The following is an 11,432-nucleotide window of genomic DNA, read 5'->3' as shown; positions in this document are numbered from 1 at the left end:
GATCCCTGGAAATTAGTCAGGGGCAAACGCAGGATTTGTAGAGGGGGGTTTCCACACCACGCCGCCAGTGGGCGTGACCAGCATGCATGGGGGCGTAGCTATAATTTTAGACAGTGCTTAGCTGCTCTCCAACTCTTTCTATCCCCATAATATAGATGGGCAATGCTGCATGCACTACTGTTAGGTGCACACAGCTCTCCATTTTCAAGCAGAGCTGTGTGAAGGGGAGCAAGGTACAGCCACCTCAATTATACAGTGCCCCAGGCTTGGATGGGGGTTTCCAGGTACTAGGAAACCCCCTTGGTTTGCCTATGTTAGTAACTGTTGAAATCTGTGACCTGTGTCAATCTTTAGAAACTTAGAAAATGATGAGGAAAGCTATACCTGCTTTAGTTTTTATTTTCCCTAAAATATTTAGATTGCAGGTTTTCCTTTATGTGTTTCAAGTCCCTGTTGTAGCTTTTACAGTCAATTTAATTCCATGTCAACATAAGGTAGTTGTATACCTACAAGCCATGCCAGGGCCTTACATTCCATACTCATGAATTTCATGCACAGAGAAACAATCCATAACATATGCTGGTGTGATGACAGATCATCATACGTCACCTCCCCGAGTTAGCTGGGGAACCACAGAACAACCACCCAACTAACCCCGCCCCCTCCCTCTGTGCGTTGCAGGAAATGTAGTCCTGGCCACGCCCTGATTCGTCAGAGAACTACAACTCCCGGCGCCCGTTTGCGGCTCCCCAGTCCTGGCAGGTTGGCTGCTTACGTGTCTGTGGAGCTCAGGATGGGCAGGGAGACATGAGACCGGTACCGACAAGATGTGGCTGAGACCAGAAGAGGTGCTCTTAAAGAATGCCTTGAAGCTATGGGTGACCGAAATTTCCAACCCTTATTTCGTGCTGCAGAGGAGGAGGGGGTATGGAGAAGAAGGAGGGGGGCTGACAGGTACATTAACTACCTACCCCACTGTATGTGTGATAAAGTCATCTGCAGCAGCTGGAATCTCCAGAATGCAGCATGCATACGTCAGTGTGGCTCTGATGGAGTTAATTGATTGCTCCTATTATATTGCCATTATTTAGTAACTGCTGATCTTGTTTACAGCATCATTAATTGTATTTATAGTCCAACTAAGCGTTTGTGATTTGTCTTATTGTTACATGCAGCCATATAAAATGCATAATGTTCTTGTTGCCACTTGATTTAAATGTTAAAAAGAAAACTGAATGACCAAACATTTAGTTAAAATCTATTAATGTATAGTTGTTAGATTTGGTATTGCTACACTGCAGGTTTTGATATTTCATATTATTATTCTTGCATTTGTTTATGTAGTGGCCAAGGTTAGAATGGGTTAAGTTGTTGCTTTGACGGAGTGTGTTGCCGGAAGGACTTGTAAATAGTTAATAGACTGCAGTCCTTGTCATTGGAAGTGTCACTGGTATTAAATGTTTTCTTTGGTGTCTGTGTTTTAGCTCAAGGTAATCATTTTATTCCCTAAAGGTAAAACACTTCTCTATAAATATTAATGAGTCCCAGGCATGTGTTTCCCAGTAAATTACATATTAAACCTCTCACTGGGCATTTCTTCTTTGTAAGAAACTTTATGGAGGTAAAAGTAAATTTTACAGTTCTGTGAATTTATTTAAATCCTTCCACTTTAACCAATACTGTGAGTCTCAAGCTGTGTGTGTGTCACTATATAGTCATTCCACATCAAATCAACACAATTTTAGAATAAAGTCTACCTTACATTCTCAAATTTCAATTAAATTTGCTATAATACTGCCATGGGTGTGAAGACAACCCCCAAAACATAGGCTGATATGTACACTAGTTTTGAAGTTATATGCCCTTAAAAAAAATGCAGCTTTAACCTAAAATTTGCTTTAAACATTTATTTTAAAATTGCATTTATAGCTCCCCTAATTTAGCTATAATTGGGCAAGGTCTCATTTAAACCTCTTGTTTTATGATCTATAACACAGCATTCTGGATCAATAAAAATTGTAATATTTTCAAAAATCTAAATTTTGATTTTCTCAAAAACCCATATTTTTCGAATTTTTGAAAAACATCCCAAAAATTGTTCATACTGTTGTTAATAAATCCCCAAAGTTTTATTTCATTATAAAATAGGATGTGTATGTGTAATAATTAAGAAATTACAGGCGTTATCTTAAAAGAATATTAAATTATGCATTAGGTATAACTGTAGTCTATGGAGGGGATTCAATTTCCCCCAGGATAATGCTGCGTTACACGTATTGCCATCAATACAGTAAATTTAACCCGGATTTCTGCTCGCTGCAAGCAAAAACTAGTGTAAAAGATTACCGTAGTAACGGTAATTATGCGCACTATTACCGTAGTAATGGTAATAGTGTGCAGGCTGCGTTACTTTTGGCAGTAACACGGCCAATTGATTTCCCCCTATATCTGAACTAAGTTTTAACTGAGATGAAATGTTGAGATTAAACATTATACTGTAAAATGAATGAACATCAGGCTTTTAGGTCATTGTGCTGCTATCCTTTCAAAAAGTGAGGTTAAACGTGTAGATTTTCATTTAGATCAAATTATTCAGCAATGTTTGCCATGGTTTTAAAGTGTATCCTTGTGTGTTTTTAATTAGTGTTTTGTTTGCTGCAATATTTGGTATTTTGATAAGACGTGTACAAATTTGGTGTGTCGCAAAAAAAAATAATTGCATGACTTGTGTGGGCAGATGTGTTACAAAATCAAAACGTTTGAAAACCATTGCTTTAACAGGATTTGCACCTTAATTAATGTGTAGAAGCCTTCTTACAACTTTTAAGTGTTCTCCCCAGAAATTTTGCCAGCCTGGTGGCATTAAGAAGTAGACTGGCGGGGGCAGTTGTAATACTTTGCAAAAGGAATTAAAAATGTTGGAGGTTATTGCATGCACCTGCCAGGACTGGTCAGACTGTAGTGCTCACATAGTGCCTGTTCTAGGAGAAACAATGGTTTATTCTATCATAATAAAACTGTTGGGTGGCAAGTAAAAGCAGCTGGGTAGAGCACCTGGGAAATACATGCTGGGGAGAACACTGCTTTTACTAAACACTTTGCATTCTAAATATCTTTGTTATTCAGTCATGTCTTTATAGGAACAGGTAGTATTATGTTTTATTCCCTAGGAAGTTAAACAAAGTTGCTGTGTGGATACACATGTATCCAATCCAGAGAGCAGAATGTGCCATTCCCTAGAGCAACCAATTAAAAAATCCATACATGCTTATATATAGACAATGCTGAAAGGCACATATAGAGGCTAGGAAAAAGCAAATGTATTCGTAAAAGTTGCAAAGGGCATGTGCAAGCCAATAAATTAGTCTTCTGTAGGTGGTCAGCCCCTTCAGCGTATCATGAAGACGTGGTACACAAACACTGTAGAAATGTCATTTTATTGGATGTGACTTATATTGACATCGCTGCTAGAAGAGTAATTATATTCAACACTAGATTCTGTGGGTGGTTGATATTGAAGAAACAGACTGGCAGTGTTGTATCTGTAGATCTGCATGAACAGTAGAGATATAGTTTGGCAAACATAAATGATCACTTGCCAGCTTTTTCAGTGTCATCTCGTTGTTGTGGACTAACTTTATTCATTTGCAGAAAATATGTTTTCATATGAGCAGCAGATTTTGGCATTAGAAATCTGTGCTATATCAAAACACATTTTAAAGGAAATAATGAATAATAACTGAATAACTTTGTTGTCTGCTTACAGAGCAGATACATTTACATTACTTTCCAATTTTTTCCCATTTGTGAACATGCTGATTGCTTAGGAAAAAATATGTAATGCATAGCAAGGAACAAATATCTGGTTGTTGTAGGTTACATCATCTTGTGAAAACTAGTGCACAGAAAACAAGTGTTCTCCAATATATGTGGACATTCATTATGGGGGTCTATCTGTTAAAGCAAATGTGGAGTAAAGTGCGGCACATTTTAACTCTAGTTAATGTAATATACGTGTGCGATTTCCTCTCCCTTCCTCCATGTGCCCAAATCCTTCCCATCAGGTGGCAAAGATCAGCCTTGCTCTGATTTTTGAACAGAACTGTTATATTTAATAGCTAAACATTGCATATGGTGCTCTGCTACCGAAGCAGAGTACTGTGACTCTATGTACTCTAGGTGACCTTATACTTAGTGCCTGTATAGCAGTGATAGGCAACATGAAATAGCAAGACAGTCGCATGCGCAGTCCTCCAGCCTTCAAAAGGGTTGCGCAGAGGAAGGAGGGAGAGCACAGTGCACTCCCTCCTTCGCGTATGCCGCATAACTTCCCTGCACGGAGCAGAGAAGGTCATGTGACGCAGATGTCGGCTGCTCCCGTTCTGGTATTCGGGAGCAGCCAGGGTGGAAGCTCGCTGGGCTGCTGGCTGGCTGTTGCCCACTGCTGCAGTATAGATTTAAATTTAATTGTGAAAGCAATACATTTTGAAAGAGGCACAAATGAGAAATGTTTTATGTTTTCAATATTAGTAGGCTAAGTTCTCATTTATACTGTGGTGGCTCTGTACTAAGAAATGTTAGATTTGTAGAACTACAATTATTAAATTATTTGCAGTAAACTTGACCATTAATGATATTACAACAGTACTGTGTATCCTGTTGCTGGAATGCCAACATTAGAAACTGATTTATTGCAAGTTTTTTGTTGAGGAGTAAAATATAATGATATAGTTGATTGTCATCACTTGCCTGAGTATATTTTCACTAAATTGTTTGTTACAATACTTTTCTTAAAAAAGCATGAAACTATTTCATATATCTCAGGTGGTGCACCCACACAGTATAGTTCGAAAGCATCCAAACAGTCAAGAAAGTAAAAAAGAAAATGTATCACAATTGGGGCACACTGTTATTATGTGCCTGTATTAAAGTTATAATCTTTATTATAAATATTATAATATCCCATAGATTGTAAGCTTGCGAGCAGGGCCTTCTCACCTCTTTGTCCGTTTTACCCAGTTTGTTTATTAGTTTGCTATGTTTGTCCCCAATTGTAAAGCGCTACGGAATATCTTGGCGCTATATAAATAAATGATGATTTATAATTTTTTTAAAATAAAGCTTCCCATGTTCTTATCAGTTCTTTTTTGTGCTAGCAAAGTATCTAAAAGCAAAAACTAGTGACTAAAGTGTAATAAAATGGCAGTATTCGACTGCTAAGCCTCACTATGTGAATTAAATTTTTAAATAAATTCATTATAGTCAAATATTGGTCTTTTGTTTTTTTTTGTTATGTATAATCCCTTTTTCATTTACAAATAATCTGTTTACTCCTGTTGGCATTTATCCTCTGTGTTATGCAGGATTATAATATACCCTGCATATAGCTGCAGTGTAAGGGAACACTATCTACTATATAAATGCCTAGTGGCGTGTGTGGGAAAAAAAAAACCCAAGCTGCAGCGCCACCTGCTGGGCAGAGTTATACACTGACCTATATATTTCTTGAAGGAGAAGTGACAGTTGGGAGTGGTTGTTGGTTGCCGGGGGGTGACAGTGGGGAGTTTTTAACACCTTAAGTAGCTTGATGAAGATGAAGGATGAGGTGATGGAGAAAAATGATGAGGTGGTGACATGTGGACAAAACCACGTTAAAAAAGGGCGCTTGCATCGGGAAGTGACGCTCTTCCCCTGAGGAGGCCTGGGCTAGGCCCAAAATGCATGACAAGAACCTTTTTAACACCTTAAGTAGCTTGATTTGACTAGAATGCATGAGTATCATGCACGGGTTAACTTGTTCTAGATAATCATCATCATCATCTATTTATATAGCGCCACTAATTCCACAGAGCTGTACAGAGAACTCATTCACATCAGTCCCTGCCCCATTGGAGCATACAATCTAAATCCCCTAACGCACACACACAGACCAAGAGAGACTAAGGTCAATTTAATAGCAGCCAATTAACCTACCAGTATGCTTTTGGAGTGTGGGAGGAAACCGGAGCACCCGGAGGATACCCACGCAAACATGGGGAGAACCTACAAACTCCACACAGATAAGGCCATGGTCGGGAATCAATCGAACTCATAACCCCAGTGCTGTGAGGCAGAACTGCTAACCACTAGGCCACTGTGCTGTCCATTCTGTCATTCCCTTTAGGTATCGCACCATGCAGAATTACAACGGGACCTGCAAATAGCTATAGTGTGGGAAAGCACTGTTTTAGTTCATTTATTAAAACTAGTCCCTTGATAGAATTTGAGGTCATGTTACCTGATTAAATCTCAATATGCTTTATAAGATTATTTAAGATACTCTCTAGGAGGGATATTCCTATTAGTTACTATTGTAATCTTTAGTTTTTGTACATTATACTCAGACAGAGTGTGTTTTGATTTTTAAAGTTGCTTTGTAATCAACATGTAGCTTGAGATTCAGAAGACCCTAATCCAGGGATTGTGTAAGTCTTATTACAGGTTTTCCTTCTCGTTTATTCTCTAAATTAGCCATTCATGCACTGCAGCCCACATAAATTATCTACCTCTATCCTATTTCGTTTTGAGATATTGAAGCAGAGAGTCTGATATTGTATATATGAACAGGTCTTTTTCATAGCAGGGCGATTATCAACATGTGTTTCACTAACTCGCTTTTTCAAGGCAACCTTGATATTAGCGAGCTGCAATGTATGAATAGTTAACTTGGAAAATTAATGTGAAGGAAAACCTGCAATGAGACTTGGGAGTAAAATATGCACACAATGCATTGTAAATAATGCAGTACTTCATAAGCACACAAGTGTCAGAATCTAGCACAATTAAAAGTACACTAACTCTACCTTTTGTATATTACAAATGGTAAACAGGTGTAGCTCTGTAGTCACATTCAACAAGAATGTTTTCATACTGTGTGTGTGTGAATATATATATATATATATATATATATATATATATATATATATATATATATCATAATATAGTGTGTGTGTGTGTGTGTGTGTGTTACATACCTATTTTTTTTTTTTTTAGTTCTTCCTCTGTGCAAGCAACATGAGGGGAAGAGTGGAGCAATTGAGAGCTATAGAATTTACCAACTACATTTAGGAATAATACCTATCTTACCACAGCAATATTAAGGTCCCTTACTTACTGGTGTCAATAATTATACTTTTTACTAGTGCTTTATAGTTCTAAAAGCATGTAAATGGGTATATGAATGGATCCTATTGGTTCCCATAACCCTATACCTGTTTTTGGTCAGGAGTTTAGGTGGCGTTTTTTGAAAGATGATTGCTCTATTCACTTGGGTTCTCTGCACGTGAACTTATTGGGTCCTTCATTAAGTCACTGATGCATACGATTTGCTGTTCTATTGTTTCCTTCTGTCGGCAAACATATGAAACGTGCTAATTTAAGTACAATAAATGACAGGTCTTTCTCTCTTTTTTATATGCTATGTATTGCTATATAGGTTACTAACAGTATGTGTTTATATATCCTGGCCAGGTCTTCTTGTGGGGACTCTTGATGCGGTTTTAGATTCAACTGCTAAAGTAGCACCATTTCGGATTCTCCACCAAACCCCTGATTCCCAGGTGTACTGGTCCATTGCTTGTGGTGAGTACAGCAGAAACTAAACTTTGAACAATAATTAAGCAAATGAACTTCTATACTGGTCTTTTAGCTAGGAACAAACCATCTGACAGGCTGCACCTAAGCTCACCTGCACCCTATGATCTTACATTGGCTTCCTCCCTCTAGCCACACAGTGACTGCAGAGTGGTAAGTCCGCTGTTCTTCCCATGAATGTGGGTATTGGCGTTTCATTAGTCCTGCTGTAGTGTTTCATGACAGAATTGTAATGGCTTCAGAAACCCTGATATGTACATTACACCAGCTCAGCACAATAAATTAATGGGGTTCTTCACCTAAAAGAAAAAAGCTGAACTATACTCCTTATTTAGTTATAAGTAAATTCCCTCCTCACACACACACACACACACATACCACAATGCAGTTCCTCTTTTCATCCCCTATGGTTGTCTCTCACTGCAGCTAGTTTGCGCAGGGCAGCAAAGCAAACTGTAATTTAAACAGCGACTTGAACTGTATGATCCACCTGCTAATACACACAGGTTGTCAAATCGTAGTTTCAGGTTGCAGGAGATTGTGAATGGTGATATTTGTAATTGTGTAATTGCAAAGAGCTGTACAAAGAGTTTTTGTTATAGGTGGCATTTTACCTTTAAATTTACAGTAGTTTGCATGTAATATCTTTACCTATATAACCATTCTTTCTTATTATCTCCTTTTCATTAGTTTAGAAAATTGAGGTTCCACTTTAATTAAATTATGCAGCTTTCATATTTTTTTCTCTTTGAAACTGAATACTCCTCAGAAATGAACAGGTTTTTTTTTTTGCTCACAATGCAAATACAGCATGTTACAGTGGAAACGCGAGATAATCTGAAGGGCATGTGGGTAACTAAACAACCTTGCTGCCTCCTTCCTGTTGTGTTGTCAGCCTGTACTCTTTCCAGTTGTGTCATCACATTTCTGTTTACATTTGGGAGATGTCACAGCATTTCATGCAACATCACAAGGTCCAAAAGGAAATTTTATTGCAACGAGTTAAAAAGAAACTGTCAAGGAGCGATCCACATATAAATAATATTTTACGGTATCTCCATGAAGATGATCATGTGTGTCAAGTTTAGGCTAGTTTAATAATTTTTGCAGCAGTAACTGTTTTTGTTTCTGGTTTTGATGCTCTTCAGGAGCTATTTATACCCTAATAATGTTAACGGGCAGTAAAATAGACATGCAGAATACTCTGTGCTAAATATTTAAATCTTATTTATTCTCCGCCTTCAGTAAATAATGAAGTTTGTATTGCGTCTTTTACAGTTTACTTTTTGCATATGTTCATGTTGCTTTCATGTTACTATGTCACTTTGCTCACAAACTACAGAAATCCAAAATGGCACGAGTTATGCCAACATAAATTATATCAACCTATATATCATGATTTTGTTTTAGTGGCACCTGGCTATGATATGATTTACAATTGAACGTTGCAGCAAACTCTTCATGTATCGGAGCATTCCAAGGCCTTGCAGCAGTGAAGTGTTTAGAATGAGCAAATAAATGTGCTTTGGCGATAGAAAGTTGTTGTTTTTTTGTTGTTGTTTTGGGACACACACAGGTGGATTTTAATCTTAATGATCAATGCTCATCAACAAACAGTTCTTATGAGATTTACTGTTGAAGTCTTTACATAGTTTGTGTAATATATGTTCCATAGACTTATAGAGTAGAGATTGCAATTAATTTACTCACTGCATAAATCATCTATTCAGGCTGCAAATGGATGCAGGTACTGAAAGGTGTTGTAGGAGGGGTGAGGAAGGAACAGATAAAACACAGGATGAGAAGTAGGATTTCATTCTGATCTATATGCACTTTCATAAATGCAGCTATTCTGTGTCTGTTTAATGTGTGTTTTTAAGTTGTCCCAACAGCAAAGGGACCATCTGGAGAAATAGTTACTTGTTCTGTTTTATGGAAGAATTGCTCTGTAATTCCTGGCTCTCATACTGGCATTTTCTCCCCAAAACCCACCCACGCTCTGAAGCCGCTGGTCCTGTTTGTGTTTAGTTGGAGAAATAGAAGCTGCTGTTCGTATGTGAGTGGGAGGGCTCCATTGGGACTGAATTTCAAGTAGCTGCAGGAATCCTCTGTATTAATTCTGCTATCATATACTTTTTATTACAGTTTGTTTCACAGCGTATCTGTTTACAGTAAGTAAAATATGACCCTCTTTTTGCGTAATGCAGTGAAATCTATCAGGATTACTGTGAACATACAGTAATCTTGTCTGCTGGGAACATACTAATGTGGGTTGACTGCAGTTATAATTTGTTTTATTTCAATTATAATGCCCTTCTTTTTTAGGAGCTAACAGAGATGAGATTTTTAAGCACTGGCAATGGCTGGAGCAGAATGTTATGAAGATTTTGTCAGTATTTGACTCAAGTGATGATATAACTAGCTTTGTTCAAGGAAAAATCAGAGTAAGTAACTTTTGACACCAGATTTGTATTTTTTTTCATTCCACATTTACTAGCCAAAAACGGATATGACTCTCAAAAGTTAAGAACCCAGTAATAGTAGATTTTTAGGCATATTAGTCACATGGGTTTTGCAAATTTTCCAGTCCTGGGGGTATATTTACTAAACTGCTGGTTTGAAAGAAATGGAGATGTTGCCTGTAGCAATAATCAGAAACCAGTCAGAATCTGGTTGTTATTGGCAACATCTCCACTTTTTTTTAAAAAAACCTGCAGTTTAGTAAATGTATTCCCTGGTCTATGATGCACTAACTCAATAGATTATACATAACTGATAGAATTGTACTTGTTTTGCAGAAATGTCAAGCGGTATCCAATGGTTTTTATTACTGTCTGAAAATGTGTACAATGATCAACCAAAATAAATGGCGTTTAAATGCCTTAAATTATTAACAACTTTCTATATCCCTATAGCTTCTCCAACATTTTTTTTTTAGATGTCCCCCTCCCCCTATGCACACACTAATATACCCCCTCAGCTACCTGCTGACACTATCTTTTAGCTTCTTGCTGGTTGTCATGGACATTGAGGAAGTCTGCTCGTCTTTCACCAACGTCAAACTGAAAGTGCGACTAGGAATTCATGGTAACAGTTTGACGTCCCTGTACTTGTATTTTCCAAAGTTTAGGAGTTGGCAGCTATTTTAGAAATTATTGAGTAGGGAATGCAGAATAAGAAGATCATGTGATGTTAGCTTGTAAAGAAGGAGAAACTGTCTAAACTTGCTTTACCATTTGTTTTAAGGGTCTCATTGCTGAAGAAGGAAAGGGTTCATTTGTAAAAGAAGAGGATCCTGAAAAATTCCGTGAAGCACTCTTAAAGTTTGAGAAAAGCTTTGGACTTCCAGACCAGGAAAAGCTGGTGACCTATTACTCATGCAGTTACTGGAAGGGACGAGTGCCTTGTCAGGGATGGCTGTATCTCAGCACCAACTTTTTAAGCTTCTATTCATTCCTGCTGGGCTCTGAGAGTAAGTTTCTGCATTGAGGGAGACCAATCTGCTCATTGATCAGGGATAACAGAAATGACAGTGGAGGGGGTGGCGGAAGTTGAGATTTGAGGTTACCTATTTTTATTACTGGGAATGGGGAATGTTAGAGTTTTTGAATATTCAAGATAATTCAGGTAATGGAGAAATTAAATCCGATATGTGTTTTTCATTATTATTTTAATTAATGAGCAGAACTGCTAGTACTCTATAATTTGGGGAAATTATCTGTCTTCTTTATGATGATAATCTTCATATGGGGATAAATGATACCATTTTATTTACTTACTGAGGATATCGGATAACGTAA

The 11,432-nt window shown here is 37.6% G+C and overlaps 1 protein-coding gene across 1 annotated transcript in view; it reads left to right on the top strand.

Moving 5' to 3' along the window:
- Positions 1-721: 721 nt before the first annotated feature.
- The window catches only part of TBC1D8B (TBC1 domain family member 8B), a 46,550-nt gene continuing 35,839 nt past the window's right edge, over positions 722-11,432 (top strand). Inside the window, exons 1-4 of the mRNA XM_075184265.1 lie at positions 722-954; positions 7,510-7,620; positions 9,958-10,076; positions 10,879-11,104. Of these exons, the coding sequence (XP_075040366.1) occupies positions 828-954; positions 7,510-7,620; positions 9,958-10,076; positions 10,879-11,104 (583 nt within the window). The 5' untranslated portion in view covers positions 722-827. The remainder of the gene's footprint in view (positions 955-7,509; positions 7,621-9,957; positions 10,077-10,878; positions 11,105-11,432) is intronic.

This window comes from Mixophyes fleayi, chromosome 9 (assembly GCF_038048845.1).
Source record: "Mixophyes fleayi isolate aMixFle1 chromosome 9, aMixFle1.hap1, whole genome shotgun sequence".
Classification (NCBI taxonomy): Eukaryota; Metazoa; Chordata; class Amphibia; order Anura; family Limnodynastidae; genus Mixophyes; species Mixophyes fleayi.
Note: the sequence above shows the minus strand (reverse complement) of the source record. Positions and strands in the feature narration are given on the sequence as shown.